The sequence below is a fragment of the Microcaecilia unicolor genome, chromosome 1 (assembly GCF_901765095.1).
Source record: "Microcaecilia unicolor chromosome 1, aMicUni1.1, whole genome shotgun sequence".
Lineage (NCBI taxonomy): Eukaryota > Metazoa > Chordata > Amphibia > Gymnophiona > Siphonopidae > Microcaecilia > Microcaecilia unicolor.
The window spans coordinates 720,997,524-721,017,097 of record NC_044031.1 but is presented as its reverse complement, the minus strand read 5'-3'; the positions used below and the strand labels follow the sequence as shown (position 1 = coordinate 721,017,097).

Below are 19,574 nucleotides of genomic sequence, written 5' to 3'. Positions count from 1 at the left end.
AAAACGTTAATAAATAAAATATTTTTAAAAATAAACTGTGTTCTCTCTCATTAATGAGCTCCTCAAAGGTTTCCATTCTGCCCAGATTTATTTATTTATTTCACAAGCTTGATATACCGCTAGGGCCTGAACATAGGCATAAAAGTGGTTTACCTAGTATAAAATGATAGAGGAAAGGGGGTGGGATTAGGGGAAGAGAGGGGAAATGAGGCCTGCTTGAATTCAGGGAGGGATGTTTGGTTTCTGACATGCAGTGGAAGGTCGTTCCACAGCTTGGGACCTAAGTAGCAGAAAGCAGAATTACTGGTGGAGGATAGTCGTATACAGGAAGGAGGGTGAGAAGGTTATTGTCAGCTGAATGTACTGTAGACAGTGTAGGGGATGTAGGCAATGGGGAGTTTGTTGAGGTAGGCAAGAGCAGATGGGAGTCTTGATTTCAATACCAGTAGATAAGTACATAAATATTGTCATACTAGGACAGACCAAAGGTCCATCAAGCCCAGCATCTTGTTTCCAACAGTGGCCAATCCAGGTCACAAATACCTGGCAAGATCCCAAAAAGTACAAAACATTTTATACTGTTTATCCCAGATTGGAGGAGTGGCCTAGTGGTTAGGGTGGTGAACTTTGGTCCTGCGGACCTGAGTTCAATTCCCACTTCAGGCACAGGCAGCTCCTTGTGAGTCTGGGCAAGTCACTTAACCCTCCATTACCCCATGTAAGCTGCATTGAGCCTGCCATGAGTGGGAAAGTGTGGGGTACAAATGTAATAAAAAAAAAATAAGCAGTGGAGTTTCCCCAAGCCCATTTTAATAATGGTCTATGGACTTTCCTTTTAGGAAGCCGTCCAAACCTTTTTTAAACCCCCTCTAAGCTAACCGCCTTTACCACATTCTCTGGCAATGAATTCCAGAGTTTAATGGTGGGAGGTGGGAGGCAGGGCTGATGGTTGGGAGGTGGGGATAATGCTGGGCAGACTTATACGGTCTGTACCAGAGCCGGTGGTGGGAGGCGGGGCTGGTTGTTGGGAGGCGGGGATAGTACTGGGCAGACTTATACGGTCTGTGCCCTGAAAAAGACAAGTACAAATCAAGATAAGGTATACACAAAAAATGGCACATGTGAGTTTATCTTGTTGGGCAGACTGGGTGGACCGTGCAGGTCTTTTTCTGCCATCATCTACTACGTTACTATGTTACTATGTTGAGTGAAGAAAACCTTTCTCCAATTTCTTTTAAATTTACTACTTTGTAGCTTCATCGAATGTCCCCTAGTCCTAGTATTTTTGGAAAAGTAAATAGATGCTTCACATCTACCCTTTCTACTCCACTCATTATTTTATATCTCCCCTCAGCTGTAGGAGGCTTTTAAATTTAATACACGATGAAACAGGAAACCGGTGTTAACTAAATTAGATCTTAAGGGAGCCTACAATCTAGTTCACATCCAGGGTGGAAGTTCTGAAGAAATTCCATTCAAATGGACCTCTGAATATGGAGACCTAACGAAACAAGTTATCATAGAAGCAGATACATCAAGATTGGCCATAGTGGATATTCTAGCCCAGGTAAAAGTAGCAGAGGACATGCTCCATCTATGATAGAGAGCTGTTGATGATAAAGGCAGTGTTTGAGTATCAGTGCCATTTTCTGAAGGGGGTGTATACGAAATTCAGGTGTTCACAGATCATATACCATTACTGTTCCCCATGGAAAGTTGGATCACTTTTATACTAAAAGCAGTGAGTATATGAGGAAGCATACACTCAAACTCATTCCAGAAAAGACTACAGTTTTGTGGAAGAGAAGGATAGGAGGAACACTCCTTGTGGTTGGTCACTGGGTTGGTGGTGTTCAAATCTCTTGTGCTGAAAACTTTATCATAGATACAAGAAAGAAGAGTATCATGGAAAAAATCATGGAAAATCTGACCAGGAATCAGTATGCTCTAGACTAGAAGCAGAGAGTGGTGGAATCTGGAGATGAGCTGTTAATGGAATTTCCTCTATGTATGTGCCAAAAAGGGTTTCATGTTTAGAAGTGTTACTAATGGCGTGATTCTTAATTAGCAGAACACCCCAGCCTACAAGATAGCAAGTTTATAGTTCAGTATTGATGAGGTGTAATCAGACTCTTGGACATTCAGGTCAACCTATCATGAGCACATCATCCACAGTATGTGAGTTTTTGGTGTTTTTGTAACTACGGTATTAACAGAAATGAATGACATACTTTATCACCCACGATACACCATACCTTGAAAACTCAATGGCAATTTAATTCCTGAGGTGCAGTCAGGAACAAGTCTTCAAGCTTGAGGAAAAAACCCAGGTCATTTGGGAACCTTAAACATACTTCATCTTTCACCTTGGAAGCTTGACTGCTTGTAGGATATCATGTCTTATCCAAGTCATTTTTTTGTCTTCCCATCCTGAAGTTACTCTCCTCTCTTTGTCTCCACTTTATATAGTGGGACTGTATCTGTTCTCCTTCAGTGCTTTGGAATCATCCCCGTCTTCAAGGACCAGAGCGGTCCCTTAATATACTGGGGTGTACACTATTGAGACTCATAGCTGTATCAGCTTGTTTCTGCAAATATATCAGGTGTCTTCTCTGTATTTTCATATTTGTCACCTTTTATCCGTCATCTTCCTCTTGTTTCGGATTTCTGCTGTTTTGCTTGTCCTACTTTTCACAAATCTGCCTTCTCACTCTGTCTTGTCTAGTCTTTGTTTTGTTGTTTGAAAACTAGAAATCTACATATTCAGTAAGGGTAAAGCCAGGACTAGATTGATATGTTCTAAAAAGTTAGAGCCAGTTGGAAGTCCTGCTATGCAACATATGGGTAGCAAAAAAAAAAAAACCCAACCAAAAAAAAAATCAAAACAAAAGCAAAGATGTGAAAGTGTGTTGGTTGAATACACTCCCATCTTTATAGACTTTCCTGGTCTTCCTAATTGCAAAACTAAACAAGCAACAGATGTCTTCATGAGCATATTATGTTTCCTTTATAAAAGCAATTTATTTTCTCTTTTAAATACTGTGTTACAGTTTTGGTATAAAATTCAAGATTTTAGTAGTGTTTAAACAGATCACTAGATCAGGTAATGAATGGTCTTGGCTGGAAGGGAGAACACATTGCTTTTTGTGTAAAAGACCTGCTTCTGAGCTCATTCCTGCATTCGAGCACAAGGTCAAGTAGCGGTATTTGGTCAGAAGGCGACAGAGTAACTGATTGTAAATAAATAAAGGTGGGCTTTACAGGTTTAAAAAGGTGATGATCTTAGCCCTCCAAGCTCTGAGATGCCAATACCATGCTTCTTGGCTATGAGGGTGGTGAGCAGTAGGGGAACTTCAGAAGTAGGGGTGTGCTTTTCTGAGGAGCGCACATCCGGTTCGTATAGATACCTTAAAGATTTTAAGTGTATGCAACTTGCTTAACATACATATACCTATGAATGAACATGTGTACAATCAATTTGCACATGCAAAAAAAGTTCTTTCCCTCATAAGGATGTACAAAAAACCCTGCATGATTATAGCTAGAACTTCATTTAAAATAAAGACTAATCAAATGTCTTTTTCTGGTCGTGCCCCTCTCTACTCAGTCTTTGTGGCTGATGGGATTGTGATACTGTGGTGAAGGACAGTGGAAACAAATGCTGGATAATTGTTTATGAAGTGAAAGGATCGTTGTGCACTATTTAAACAATCTGAATCCCCCAGTGTTTTCTTAATCATTGCCTCAGGAGCATGAATGTCACTGAGACATCCTCTGTACTCATGGTGTGAGATTAAACAGGAGAACAAGCCACAGGGAAAGGGGAAACTGACCATAGTACTACTATGACATTGATCCAGAATCTATCTCCCACCTTACCCTCCTCTCTCTATCACCTGTCTCTACCTACCTACCCATCCATTTACTACCCATCCATCCTTCTATTGTTATACTTAATTTCCTACTTTACAAACAAAATTCTGTGTTACCTATTACTATGTAAGCCGCATTGAGCCTGCTTTTAGTGGGAAAGTGCGGGATACAAATATAATAAATAAATAATACTACAACTACTATTTATCATTTCTAAAGCGCTACTAGACGATTTAAGATGGTCATTGTGAGATCCCATGTTTTCCTCTCTAATAATAATAATAGTGCTATTGGATGAATGCAGTGCAATATAGTGCTGAAAATGTATGTACATACAATATGGACCTGCCTCAAAGTGATTATCTTTTAATTTCTGTTTTCTGCTTACCTCTGCCTGAAGCCTGTCTGATTTATTGTCGCAAATGTCATTTTGGGCTGTATTATTAATTATCCATGAATATTTTCATTCTGTGAGAGAAATGTGTGGTCTAGTGGTTAGGGTGGTGGACATTGGTCTTGGGGAACTGAGGAACTGAGTTCTATTCCCACTTCAGGCACAGGCAGCTCCTTGGGACTCTGGGCAAGTCACTTAATCCTCTATTGCCCCATGTAAGCCGCATTGAGCCTGCCATGAGTGGGAAAGCAAGGGATACAAATGTAACCAAAAAAATGGGGTCCTATTATGGAAGTTACCAAAATAAGTGATATAGAGGGGTATTTTTGATATGACGTCTAAATCCGATTTTGTATGTTTGGGGGGGAAAACATCCAAAAATCCAGTAGCAAACATGACCAATTTCAAACCAGAAAAAAATGTCCAACTTTTTGTTTGCTAGATGTTTTTATGGTTATTGTGTCTATCTTGTTGGACCATTTTCAGGAAAAAAAAAACATCCAAGGGAAAACGCACAAAAACAAGCCATTGTGATATATGGGGGGGGGGGGCATTCTTAGCAGACTGGCCACACAGAGCCAGCAGACTGGCCAGCAGAGCAGTGGAGCACTCTAGGGACACTGCAGTGGACATCACATAGAAGGTCCCAGAAATGCATCTCGCAGTTACCCCCTTATATTGTACAGGGAGCCCTCAAAAACCCACCACAAATCTAGTGTACCAACTGTACACCACTACAATATCCCTTTTGCTTGCAGGTGTCATCTCTATGTAGGTACTGTAGGTTTTTGGTAGGTTTTGGAGGGCTCACACTTTCCACCATAAGTTTACCAGTTAGAGTGGGATATGGGCCTGGGTCCCCTTCTCTACAATTCATTGCACTGACCACTAGGCTACTTCAGGGACCTGCTTGCTGCTCTAATAGGATTGACCATAAAATCTGAAACTGTCATAGAGACTGGTATGTACTGTTTCTTTCACATCTTTGGGGGTGGGGTGGTGGTGGTGGGAGGGGGTCAGTGACCACTGGGGGAGTAAGGGGGGGTTTGCCTTATTCCCACCTTTGGTCATCTGATCATTTAAGGCACCTTTTTGTGACTTGGTCGTGAATGAAACAGGTGAAGACCAAAACGTCTTTTAGCCCTGGACGTTTTTGCTTGGTTCCATTATGACAGGAAAATGTCCGAGTTTTGGGAACATCCAAATCCTGCCCCCAACATGCCCCCTTGTGATTTGCATGAACTGCAAAGAAATTCATCTCAAATCTGAGTTTTGAAAATCGCAATTTGAATGGTTTTTTTTTTTTAGAAAAACTTCCAAACACCACTTTATGCCATTTGTGAGACATTTTTCTCTTTTGAAAATGAGCCCTGTTTAGTATAAAGTTGTCTGGTTTTGTAGATCAGTCAGCTTTGTATATATAACTTATTCCCTTATCTATGATCTATAGCTATAGCCTGTGTCTTTTATACAGCCCCATAGGATATTATAATGCATGCATTTTCAAAAGACCAAGTTTGCAATTTGCCTTACTCATTTGTTTCATATTTTTTAGACTGTCTATGACCAGTGGTTTATTACTCTTTTCAACATTGTTTATACATCACTTCCTGTACTGGCAATGGGGCTATTCGATCAGGTGAGCACTTCATCTGTGTATATTTTTATCTGCATTGAATAGTTAGAGCTCCAAAATGGACAACCTGACAATAATTTTTGAAATGTCATTCTCCTGAACTGTTGGACAGTAAAAGGATGGACAAGCTGTCATTAACAGGGTGCTTGTTGCATTGTTGGGTATGATAAGAATGCACCCAGCATCCTGGGGGCATGGTTTTTACATCCACCAATTTCAAAAAGTTCAGGGCGGCTCACAATAAGAAAAAACTGAGCATTTTCAGGAATAAAACATCAATTAAAGTACAACATTCCAATCAAATCTTACTTAATAAACACACATTTCTGAAATAAAAAAAGCTTTTCAACATTTTCAAAACTGTTTATAATCAGTTATACATCTTAGGGTCCTGGTTACTAAGACGCGTTAGCGTTTTTAACTTGCCTACAATTAGCACATGCACTAACTGTTGACTATAATTAAGTTTTATTTCAGGTATACTGCACTATTTCCCATCCCCCATCTCTCTTTTTCCTATCAGCCACATGAAGGAATTTCTGGCTGATCACATGCTCTGATGGGGTCTCATGTTGCTAAGGCAATTCAGATTCCTGGTATATTCTGTTACAAAAGTGAGTTAGAGGTGTGGTAAGGACAAACTACAAGCTTCCAGATGGGGGATGGGAAATAGTGCAGTATACCTGAAATAAGTTAAATAGTGCAGTATACTTGAAATAAAACTTAATTATAGACACATCTCCGCTCTGCCCCCCCCCCCCCCCGGGTAGCCCACCCAACACTACCCCCCCCCCCCCCCCGGCAGCAGCCCCATCTTATCTCTACCTCTCAGTCAGGATAAGACCCTCCCTGGGGCCTACCTGACCTCCCACAGAGGTCATGACAGCCATTTTTAAGAAGCTGCGACTAGGGGCAGGATCAAGGTGGAATTGCTCCTGCCTGTGACGCCCCGCTGGACCACCAGGGAGGTGAGATAGGCCCCAAGGATGGGTCCTATCCTGACCTGGTGGTGGGATGGGGCTGCTGCTGGGGGGGGGAATGTTGTTGGAGGGCTGCCGGGGGAAGCAGAGCGGATCAGAGATGTTATTGGGGAGGGGCACCCCAGAGGGCTGTTGTCGGAGACCACAGGAGGGGGAAAGAAACGTTCTTTTTTTATGCGGGTCCCTCCCCGATATTAAGCTGTTTAATGCCAGTGCCCAGACATAGCCCGGCCTTGAATATTTGGGTCCAGCTTAGTTAGCTGAGTATTACCGCCTTATTGTTTTATGAATGTTGTCACTTTTCACTACTAATTAAAAGTGGGGTGTCTTCTATTGCAGGACGTTAATGAGCAAAATTGTATGGACTATGTGAAACTCTATGAACCTGGGCAATTAAATCTCCTTTTCAACAAGCGCAAATTTTTCATCTGCATAGCACATGGAATATACACCTCTTTTGCCCTATTCTTTGTCCCATTTGGTGCATTTTTTAATAATTCTAGTGAAGACGGAAAGCACATTGCCGATTACCAGTCTTTTGCTGTCACCGTTGCCACTTCCCTTGTGATTGTAGTCAGTGTCCAGGTAAAGTGAACATTTTTTCTTCTGCTCTTAGCCAACTTCTTAATCATTAAGCATTCAGCAACTGAAAAAAGATGTCACTTCTCATGCTCACTGTGGGTTTCAAGGTGACCACTTGCCTGTAGCTGAATTTAATTTTATCATGTGACCATTGTGAAGGTGCAGGAGAGACTTCTAATAGTTAGATTACTTGTGGCCAGCTAATTGTGATATTCAGTGGCACTTAACTGGACTAACTGCCCTTGCATTTTCTGGTTAGTGCCGGGGCAGGCCATGGGCAGAGTTTGGGTGGAATACAAAAAGACTGCATCTAGGGATTGTGGTGGCCATTTTGTGGCCAGACCCACAACAGGGCAGGAGCGAACGACCAGCAGGGAGTTTCCGGGTAGGCTGGTCTTGGGGGGGGGGGGGGGGGGGGGGAGGGATGCTGGACAGGCTCGGGCCTGGACATTTTCTTTGGAGGGTGGAGAATCAGGGTGCTTAGGCCAGACTTCTTTCTTCTTCTGGGGGGGGGGGGGGGGGGGGGGGGAGGGGAATCAGGACTGAGGGTTGGGGTCAGAGGGGCAGAGGCACCTGCAACTTCTTTTGCGGGTCCCGGCCAAGGTTTAGCTGGGTCCCCCATAAGTAGCTTATGCAGGTCCCGGCTGATTAATGGCCAGAACCCGCTTAAGCTACAGTGGCCGTTGCAGTTTAAATAAGCCTCAGATATTCAGTACCAGTGCTCAGACATGGGCCAGCACTGAATAACCAGGTCTAATTCTTCCCACAGCAGGCAGCATTTTTAAATAAAACCATTTACCATTGCAGCCAAATATTGAGAAGTCAGTTTTTAATCTCTTGAGAAGACCAAATGTTTCAAGCTGAATTCAGATATTGAGGAACTCCAGTTTCATGCATCTGATGGGCTAACACCAAAATTTTATATTTAATCTGCAATACAATTGGCAACCAATGCTGTTCCATCAACAAGAGGGTTACAGAATCCTGGATCTTGGCATCACAGAGTTGCCTAATTGCTGTATTTTCAATCAAATGTAAACAATTCTAAATTCATGTTGGTTATGGGCTCCTGATTGAGTGCTGGCATCAATGATGCCTAGACTTTTTGAATATTGTGTCTGTACAACCCATTAATAAAAGTCATCTAAATTCTATGAGAGCAAATATTCTGCAGTGACAAATTCACATCAAGACATCAAGATGAGTTATCCAGATATTTTTGTCCATATTTATAAAGATAGACATATATCTCTAAGCCACTATCACAGCTCAACATTATATAGATATCTTACCAGGTATCTTTATGCCTGCTACAACTGTGGTCAGGTGTTCTAGGGGACTTAGTTGGCGAGTGGACAAATATTTCTATTATCTGTAGAACTGTAAATCCTGCCCCTGGACCACCCATGGCCCCTCCTCATTTTATGGAATAAGCTTTGGCCAGACCACCTCTAGTTCTAGCCCAGCAAGTGAATATGTTTGCCTGGACAGTCATATAGGGAGGGGCAATTAACTTGGGAGAAAAAAAAGCAAAAATACAAAATAAAGAGAATATTCTTCTAAAATGAATAATGAAGAATTTATAAAGGTCCATAATTATTCCATATAATTATCATTCTGCCCTCTCTCCATGGAGATCAAGTGCATGTGGTTAAAGTAGATTAGCTTTTCATCAATGGGATAGAACTAAGTTCTCCTAGAAGCTATAAGATGTTGATTACATTGCTAAGGGGCCCTTTTACTAAAGCGTGTGGAAACAAGCTTTTTGCGCACCAAACCAAAACTATCACAGGCCTAACGTGGGCACCAGTGGTAGATTTGCCCCCAGCGCAATCCATTTCCGGCACTACAGAAAATCAGGTCTGATTTTCTAGCGCAGGGGTTACGTGGTGGTAATCGGGAAGTACCATGCGTTGTCTGGTTAGCGCAGGAGCCCTTACCGCCACCTCAAGTGCTTCCCCCCGAAATGGCTTTGCATCAAGTGCAAACTTACCGCATATCCATTTTTTTGGCCTTTTCACCTGCTATGGTAAAAGGACCTCTAAGTCAGTTACATTGGTAACTAAATGGGGTGCGAGTGAGGTTTAAATTGCTGTCTCTGATGTTTAGAGTAATGAGCGGTGTGGCGAAATGTTGAATTTTCCAACATGTGAATTATAAGAATATTTCATGAAGTGTATTTTCTCTAGTTTGGCCTGCAGGTGGTGCATGTTTTATGTTTAAAGCTGTTACAGAGAAATGACTGTTCTTTCTTTAGTTTAATACAAAGAGAAAGTAACCTGCAGTGATGAGGCCAGCTACTTTTAAAAAATGTTGTTCTGGGCTCTGATTGGCCCAGGAGCTCAAATTCAGTCTGAAAATACTGGATTTTTCCCCATTCTCGGTTTGGAAGTAGAGAGAGGAAGACCTCTTTACTGAGACCCTGTGAGCAGTTATATTCTGTGACTTGTGAGCAGCTATATTTCCTGTACTTGCCAGGCACTATCCAGATAGTGCTAAAATGTTTAGATAGTTTTATAATTGATCCAGTTACCTGTTATTTGCATGTTATTTTCCATCTGTTTTTATAGTTCACTGTTCAATATTTTTATGACAAAATAAAATTTTTAGTTTATTGACTCTGCTTGTCTGGATTAACTAAGAATCCTGGTGGTTTGTGTGTTGAGTCTATGAGTGCTTTCTAGGAACTGTGGGACCACTTGGAGTGTGGTCCCAGTAGCCAAGAAATCACTGGGGATAACTTGAGAGCGGGAGACTCGCCCAGAGGCAGATGGGACCCAATCGGTGGGAGGAGGGTGCTAGTGTAGAGCATATGCCCAGGTGCAGGCGGACCTGAGCTGTGCTGGGGATAGACCCTCGAAGTGGCTGCAGAGTTAGGCCCAGGTGAGTGGCTAGGCATTTCGTGATAAAGGGAAACAGACCTTAGTATTCGCGAGAGTGAATTGAGGTATATCCTGAGAAGAAGGTTGGGTTCACGTCAGGGGCTTTACTGGCCATTCCTTCGTATGTGAGGTGGTGAGAGCCTTCTCAGTAGCAGTTCCAAAGGTATGGTACAGCTTGCCAGAAAATCTATGAGATGAGAGGGATTCAAGGATCTGTTGTAAACAATTGAAAATATAGTACAAGGGAAGGAAGTATTAGAGACCCTTTTACTAAACCTGAAAAAAATTAATTGAAGAAGGCCTACAATGCTGCTGTGTTAGAGATGGGCTCAGCGCACGGGAAAGCCCATATTCTAATGCAGCTTAATAAAAGGGCCTTTAGTTTTCTGCTGTTTATGTTTATTTTTTATGTTATTTTAGTATGTTTATTGTTTTATGATTGTTTTTAGCTTTGTAAACTGCTTCAATTGTATTTTATTATGGGAAGTGTGTTAATAAATTAGCAAAATAAATACATAAATATGTAGAGCCAGCTATACGATTTTCATCGAGACTAAAAATAAACCAGTGGGCTAATGTTTGCCTACCATGACATCGGTGGTGGATTTGACCTGATTTGGATCACAGTGTGCTATTAATCTTTTTGTACAAGTGTGGGGACCCTGTTTACTTAGCCACGCTATAGGCGCGCTAGCATTTTTAGTGTGCGCTAAAAATTAGCGTACATTAACGCTAGAGACACCCATAGGAATATATGGGTGTCTGTAGCGTTTAGCACGCACTGAAAAATGCTAGCACACCTTAGTAAACAGGGCCCTAAATGTTTCTGTATTTCAAATAGGCCACATGGTAACAGAATAGAAAAGGCGCTGGGAAACATCCTTCTTTGTTTTCCAATTATGTGATTTTGGAAACCTGATGAAAACTTCTACTTGTCTGAATTTTTACAGATAGGCTTGGATACAAGTTACTGGACTGCTATCAACCATTTTTTTATCTGGGGCAGTGTGGCTGTTTATTTCTCCATTCTGTTTGCCATGCATAGTGACGGCCTTTTCAACATATTTCCTGGCCACTTTCCCTTTGTGGGTAAGTCTACCATGATCCATGCTGGAGTTAAGGATGCTGAAGACTCTGGTTTCAGACCGAACTGCGACCAACATAGATATTGATACCTTTCAAATATTAATATACAAACAAACCTTTTCGAGAGACAGGGAAGTGGTAGAACTAGAGGACGTGAACTGAGGTTGCAGGAGGGTCAATTTAGGAAGTACTTTTACACTGAGAGGTTTCACAGAGAAGGTGGTAGATACTTGGAATGCCTTCCTACGGGAGGTGGTGCAGCGGTGTTAACAGTTACTGTGTTAACTGCTTAATGCACTTTAGTAAAATGGATCTTCTAAAAGGAAAATGTTGTGGTTTTGTTTTAGTTTGGAAAAGAAAAGAGAAAATAAACTGAAACTCTAAATATCAAACAACAAAATAGTGAAGAATCCAGTGATAGAGAAATATATGGTACTGTTGTGTAGCGAAACACGAGGAAAAGACCTTAAAACACCCAGACGCTTACTATATTTTCAGCGTCTTTCACTGGGGTTGTAGCATTTATCATTGGTCTAAAAAACCTCGTGGTATTTGTTTTTTTATTTTATTAATTACTTTGTTTTACTTTACTACTTATTAATCCTTTGTTTAAAAAACTTTTTGTTCTTTTTTTCAATTTTACATTTCAGTTCGGAAGTCACACTCTTCTGGCAATGCAACAATAATTTGTCTCTCAAAATTATCTTGATGGCAAATAGCAAACAAGAAAAGTCCAGCACTGGGTGTCAGTTAAGTTCTCAACTTAACAAAGGATTAATAAGTAATAAAGTAAAACAAAGTAATTAATAAAATACAAATACCACGAGGTTTTTTAGACAAATGATGAATGCTACAAACCCAGTGAAAGACGCCAAAAATATAATAAGCGTTTGGGTGTTTTAAGGTTTTTTTCCTCGTGTTTCACTACACAACAGTACCATATATTTCTCTATTATCACTGGACTCTTCGCTATTTTGTTTGTTTTAGTTTTCAAATTTTTCATATTGGGATGCAATAAATCTTGACAACTTTTATCAGCTGGTTAGAAGGAACTCCTTTAACTCTGGAAACTGTGATTCGCTGTAGAATGGAGATGGTCATAAAATGTAACATAAAACTAAGGAAAGCATTAGCTATTTTCATGCCCCTGGAGAATTCATAAGATATTATTCAGAGGTGATTAGGATGTTCCACTTGTCAGTACAGTCATGGGAAGCCTGATTTTGGATTGGTTCAGTGATCTCTCACAATCGTTACCATTTTCTAGAACCATCAGTGCTAACTGCAGATAACAACCTAATGTCGTTATCTGCCATTGCAGGACTCTGAAATCCGCAGAATTGCCAGGCGTTGCCAGCAGTGCTTGACTGCCAGCTCTGTGCTGTGATTTTTAACTTATGATTTCTGAACATTTGTGAGACTTTGAGGATGTGTAAAAGTTTTGTTGGGGTGATGTAACATTCCTGATGCTAGGTACAGATATCGAGGAAGCTGCCTCTGTTTTGAAATGGTGCATGATTGTTGGTTCAGTCATGCATTGATGATGAATGCCACTCTTGGGCAGACTGGATGGACCATATAAGGTCTTTGTGTACCATCATTTACTATGTTACTATAATGTGGGTTGGCTACTAAGACATGCTATTTTACTGTTAACCTCAGTTATTAGTAACTCTCATTGCATAAAATGGGACCTGTGCTCAAGTAGCACAAGTAAGTGGTAAAATAACACACCTTAACAGTAGCCCATGTTGTTAAGCACGCCCTATAATTTGCGTGTTAATATTTTTCAAAAGTAGTCAGTCACTTCAACTGATGCTGAAACTGGATAACTAGAGTTAAAAAATAACCAGCCTTGGCAGACAACTGAACCTAAAAAAGTTTTTGTCTTCCTATGATACTAGGAAATGCTCGTAATTCGCTGGGTCGGATAAGCGTGTGGCTTGTCATTGTCCTGACCACTGTGATTTGCGTCACACCTGTGATAACATTCCGATTTCTTAAAGCTGAATTATATCCAACATTAAGTGATAAGGTATGTAACACATAGCACACGTTGATTATCAGGCTTATTTTCGAAAGAGATCGCCGGCGATCTTCCGACACAAATTGGGAGATGGCCGGCAATCTCCTGAAACCGGCCAAATCGGTATAATCGAAAGCCGACTTTGGCCAGCTTCAACTGCTTTCCGTCGCAGAGCCGTCGAAATTTCAAGGGGGCGTGTCGGTAGGGTAGTGAAGGCGGGACGGGGGCATGCTCACGAGATGGCCGGCTTCGCGTGATAATGGGAAAAAAAAAGCCAGGCTTGACGAGCATTTTGCCGGCTTTACTTGGTCCCTTTTTTTTTTCACGACCAAGCTTCAAAAAGGAGCCCCAACTGACCACCGGAGGGAATCAGGGATGACCTCCCCTTACTCCCCCAGTGGTCACCAATCCCCTCCCACCCAAAAAAAATCGAAGTGCTCATCAGGGACCTCCTAAATCAAAAGTATTTTTGCTTGGCTTTTTCAGTAGTACCAGTGGGATTTGAACCAGCCACCTCTGGATTACAAGACCAGTGCTCTAACCTCTTGGCTACAGCTCCACTTACTTGGATGTCCCTCCCTTTTGATTATGCCCCTTCAGGTCTCTCTCAGCCAATCACAGACAGGGGTCTCTCTCAGCCAATCACAGCGCATTTAACTGTCTTTGATCTAAATGTTGAGATTTAGCCGGCCCCAACCGTATTATCGAAAGAAAAGATGGCCGGCCATCTTTTTTGATAATACGATTGGCACCACCCCTTTGCGAAGCCGGCCCCGAAGATGGCCGCCACCGTTCGATTATGCCCCTCTATGTCACCCCTAAGATGTGTTATTTTACCACTTACTAATAACTGGGGCTAACTGTAAAATAACACATCTTAACAGTAGCCCATGTTAATAACTTCCCCTGGCAAGGCCTTTTCTTTAATTTGTATTCTACTGAAGAATGGGACAAGTCCTTTTATTCCACAGAGTAGATTGACCTTGTATGTCAAAAACTCAATCTTATACATCAATGACCCGACACAGGCCGTGTTTCAGCGCACAGTGCCTGTGTCAGGGATCATTAGTAGTCAAAAATCCAATGTTAACATGCCCAGCATCTGAATTAGGGGCAAGAAGTAGGACCTTGTTCGTTGCTTCATAGGTGAACAGAATGGTGCATTTTCCACAGTCTTCAATTCAAACACTATTCTGACAATTCCAGCTTGGCGTTGCTTAGTGAATAAACCGAGTTTTGGCATTGAATTTCTGGATTTCTGAAACTGGGTACAACATAGCCAGTTAAGTGCGATATTCTGTGACTGACTTTTATGTGGTCCTATTTATGCGGTTACCTTGGCCTGTTAAGTTGAACATCGACACTTACCTGTCCAAGTGCTAATTCCATCCCCAGAACGCCCCCAAAATAGCCGATTTTGACATAGTTTCTAACTGGTCATTTTCAGGGGCACTAATCGGTTAAGTGCCGCTGAAAATGACTGGTTCACCCTGAACAGTTGATTTAACTGGCCAGGAGCCATTTCTGGCAGGTTAAATCACTTTGAATATTGACCCTATCATTGTTAAGGCAAACTTATGAAAAGAAATGTGGAAAAATAGAGCAACAATTGAATTTTGTTATGTTATCCCTTGACAGTGTTAATGGAAATATTTGTTTTTTAAGGTACGATATTTGCAGCAGGCTAGAAAGAAGCAGAGGCCTTTACAGAACCAGATGCGTCGAGTACACAGAACAAGTTCTAGAAGATCCGGTTATGCCTTTGCTCATCAGGAAGGATATGGAGAGCTTATCACCTCTGGGAAGAATATGCGTGTGAATAATTCACATGGAACCACGGGGATAGGAAAGACCATGCTAAGCAGCACAAGTTGGATAGAAAATTTACGCAAGAAAACAGCAGAGACTGTTAATAGCTTCAGTAGTGACAGAACTGTGAAACCATAAGCAAAAAAGGTGTTTCTGAAGCAAAGTAGGCTACTCCTCTTGAAATGGGGCCATATCGTTGCACTGTGTTTTGGGACCGTATAAAAACTAAGCTTCAAAACGTTGTGTTCTAGTGACTGATGGAGACAAGACATTCACTGTATTATGCAGTGTAATGAAGAAAGTCGAATGCATGGAATATGCTAGAAGGCTGTCCTCGATTAAAAAGCTCTTATAGAAAAATAACAATACAGTTCTGCTGCTCGAGCGAAGAGATGCTACTGGGTGAACTCTCCACAGAGGCATTTTTGCTAAATGTTTGCATTCGACATTCAACCACTATGGGTTTTTACTAGTTATATCCTGAATAAGTACCGCCATTTATACTGTGATAAAAGACTGGCATAGCAGATCACTGTCCATTTAAGCCATTATCAACAATCATGTTAGGAAATCAAAAGCAAATTTATCATAAGTACTTAAAATCACATCAGATCGCAAGCAGTGTTTTGTTTGTGAATAATAATAGTGAAGAGCAGTGTTTAAACAGACTGGGAAATACTATTCCAGTGGTTGCAGGTGAATAAGAATAATTGAAGTAGCTGGACAGTGATAGCATAAAGTTAAGCACTATTTGCATACTAATCTCCAGATTCTATATAGCACTCGTAGAGATCCGTGCTGAAATCAAGGCGTATTCTATGATAACTCACGCATAACTTAATTGACTTATCAAGCTAATCAGCTTTGATAACAGCACTTAACAAGCAATAATAAATCCCTCCTCTCAGTACCCTTCTCCACCACCGCCAACTCCAGGCTCCGCTCATTCTGCCTCGCCTCACCCTATGCTTGGAACAACCTTCCTGAACCCTTACGCCAAGCCCCCTCCCTGCCCATCTTCAAGTCTTTGCTTAAAGCCCACCTCTTCAATGCTGCGTTCGGCACCTAACCCTTACCGTTCAGTGAATCCAGACTGCCCCAATTTGACTGCCCCTATCGGACCGACCGTTCACTTGTCTATTAGATTGTAAGCTCTTTGAGCAGGGACTGTCTCTCTTTGTTAAATTGTACAGCGCTGCGTAACCCTAGTAGCGCTCTAGAAATGTTAAGTAGTAGTAGTAGTAGTAATTGGTAATAATTAGAATTTATTCGCACAACTCACTAAGCATATTCTGTATTGAACTACACCTAAGTTCTAATGCACGCAACTCAAAAGGGGTGTGGCTATGAGCGGGGAAATGGGTGCTCTAAAATTTACGTGCGTAATTATAGAATATGGCGCACTGCACATAAATCTACACCCAGGGATTTACGTCACATTTTTGTTGGTGTAAATGGAGGTGCTGGGGTATCAACTAAGTGAATTTTATATACCGCACCTAAATCTAGGCACCGCTTCTAGAATACGCTTAGGCGGAAATGTTTACTGCGCCAATTTTTTTGGCACCTTATATAGAATCTGGTCCTAAGTGTACACTTGCTCACGTAAGTGCTAGATGAATGCTCAGTGCTATTCTATAAATGACGCTGCAACTCAACGAGTAAATACAAGGGGGTTTTCCCAGGGGAGAAGCATGGGTGGGGCCAACATTTACATGTGTAAAGAATACAGGGGCCCTTCTACTAAGGCACGTAGGCTCCTATGCGCATCCAACGTGCGCCAAATTGGAACTACTGCCTGGCTACCGTGTGCCCCGGGCAGTAATTCCATTTTTGACACGTGCCGAAAACATGCGGTAGAAAATATTTTCTATTTCTTACCGCGTGGTGCTTACCTGGCAGTAATCGGCAGTTTATGCACGTTAGCCGCTTTCCGCCCAGTTAGTGTGTAAGACCTTACCGCCAAGTCAATGGGTGGCGGTAAGATCTCAGTCCGAAAATGAACGTGCTCTGGTTTTAATTTTGCCGTACATCCATTTTTGACCACAAAAAAAGGCCTTCTTTCCAGGTGCGCTGAAAAATTGACCGGCGCACGTCCAGAACACGTGCCTACACCAGCGCAGGCCACTTTTTGGCACACCTTAGTAATAGGGCCCCACAGTAAGTTACACAGGAAAGTGCCGTGCTTAGGCACACACGTGTACACCTGCTATTGACATGACATAAGGCACACTGATGCTGACTTGTGTGAATATTTTACATCAGAGTCTTGGCGCCCAGATCTGTTGTAGAATTAGCGCTCAGCAGGCACCATTCAGGGCTCAAATTGTGGCGCTCAATTCTACAATTGCCCCTTTAAAAAAGTGTTCTGCAAAATATGTGCAGAGTGGCACCATCTTGCTAAATATGTTAACCATCCTTGATGTTCTTCCAGCGCCCCACCTGTTTGTTTGGTGATAAACTTAAAGGAGAAAAACAAAAGCAGAAGAGACCTCTTTTGAGAAAACAGTACAAAACAAACAATAAAAAAAGGGGGCGACCACTTTGAACTGCATTTAGTAGATCGTGCTGACTCTCCTGTGTCAGCTGATAGCATCATCACTTTGGATGGTATTTATTGCACAGTTTACTGTATCCTGATATCCATACAAGTTGGTACACTGATTCATCCCTAAGACTCCTGAAGCAGGTGCCTTCTACACTGAAACACAGGACTACGTTGAGTCAGATTTAGGGTGTTGATTTGTTAATAAATATCCCAAAGTAGAAACTTCAGTGGTCATGTCCCCCATTTTTTTTTGTTTTGATAAACTTAAAGGGCCATATATTTGCGAATAAAACTCAGGTTTACCTGTGTAAAACTTATGAACCTCAGTGACTATTTTCACATTCAATACTTACATAAGAACATAAGAGTAGCTATACTGGGTCAGACCAATGGTCCATCTAGCCCAGTGTCCTGTTTTCCAAACAGTGGCCAAGCCAGGTCACAAGTATCTGGCAGAAACCCAAATCGTGGCAACACTCCATACTACAAATCCCTGCTCCCCATGTCTGTCTGAATATCAGACTATGGACTTTTCCTCCAGGAATTTGCCTAAACCTTTTTTAAACCCAGATACACTAACCGCTGTTACCACATCCTCTGGCAAAGAGTTCCAGAACTGAACTGTTCGTTGAATGAAAATATATTTTTTCTCCTATTTGTTTTTAAAGTATTTCCATGTAACTTCCTCGAGTGTCCCCTAGTCTTTGTAGTTTTGGAACAAGTAAAAAATTGATTTACTTATACTCGTTCTACACCTCTCAGGATTTTGTGGACCTCAATCATATCTCCCCTCATCCGTCTCATTTCCAGTCTGAAGAGCTCTTATCACTTTAGCCTTTCCTCATACAAGAAGAGTTCCACCCCCTTTATCATTTATTAAAATGTTTTAGACATTCTCTGCTTGAAGTCTTCCATCTGCATAAAGTAACAGTTTACCTGGCCTATGCTCACAGATAGTTTACTAAATGGCATTAGTGAGAAGTACTGTATTTTCTTTTACTTGGGAGTTCTTAATTTTAAAAATACATGAAAAATATGTACATTGTACATTCACATTTCTTCTGTCTATCCTCTCTGCTAACTGAAACAACATTAATTTCCCTTACATTTTATGAAATTTTCCCAACTAAAAAAATTCAGTTATGCGACCTAGTAATACTTTTATTAGTTATTACATTCACTATGTTATTAAAAAACCCCAAAACTATAGAAAGCTTGTTTTCTGCTTTACTCTGTCAAAACTTGACCAATTCCAATAAAATTTGGGTGTATCATCCTGCAGAAATATGCAATAAGCCTATACTCATAACAGCCACCTCACCTAAATGATGTCACCACCAGCTAATGATTATCGTCAAGATAAACGCAGACGCCATTTTGCTTTAAATATAAACAGTTACCATGGTTTTCAGTCAGCAGGATCTGATCCTTATTAAAAATTTGTATCTGGAGTAAAGTTATAGTTGTCATAGACTGATGCAAGAGTTTCCAGAAAATAGGTGGAAGAGGGTAGACAGAGAAATTGTGAGAAATGGTCTCAATTGATTGCTAGTCTGGAAGAAGCGGCAGGGCCCCATCGCGACAGTTGAAGAACCAGGTAGTGAAGTGTCGTCATTTAGGTGAGGTGGCTGGTGTGAGTGTAGGCTTATTGCAAATTTATTCAGGATGATATATCACAAATTTTATTGAAATTGGTTAAGTTTTGACAGAGTTATTCAAAAAACAAGTTTTGTATAGGTTTTTTTTTTTCTAACTGT

General features: G+C 41.3%; 1 protein-coding gene across 1 annotated transcript in view; it reads left to right on the top strand.

Annotated features, from left to right (window-relative positions):
* The window catches only part of ATP8B4 (ATPase phospholipid transporting 8B4 (putative)), a 467,603-nt gene extending 451,512 nt beyond the window's left edge, over nucleotides 1-16,091 (top strand). The window contains exons 24-28 of the mRNA XM_030189574.1: nucleotides 5,823-5,906; nucleotides 7,223-7,468; nucleotides 11,298-11,436; nucleotides 13,339-13,469; nucleotides 15,126-16,091. Coding sequence (XP_030045434.1) covers nucleotides 5,823-5,906; nucleotides 7,223-7,468; nucleotides 11,298-11,436; nucleotides 13,339-13,469; nucleotides 15,126-15,407 — 882 coding nt within the window. The 3' untranslated portion in view covers nucleotides 15,408-16,091. The remainder of the gene's footprint in view (nucleotides 1-5,822; nucleotides 5,907-7,222; nucleotides 7,469-11,297; nucleotides 11,437-13,338; nucleotides 13,470-15,125) is intronic.
* Nucleotides 16,092-19,574: the final 3,483 nt, after the last annotated feature.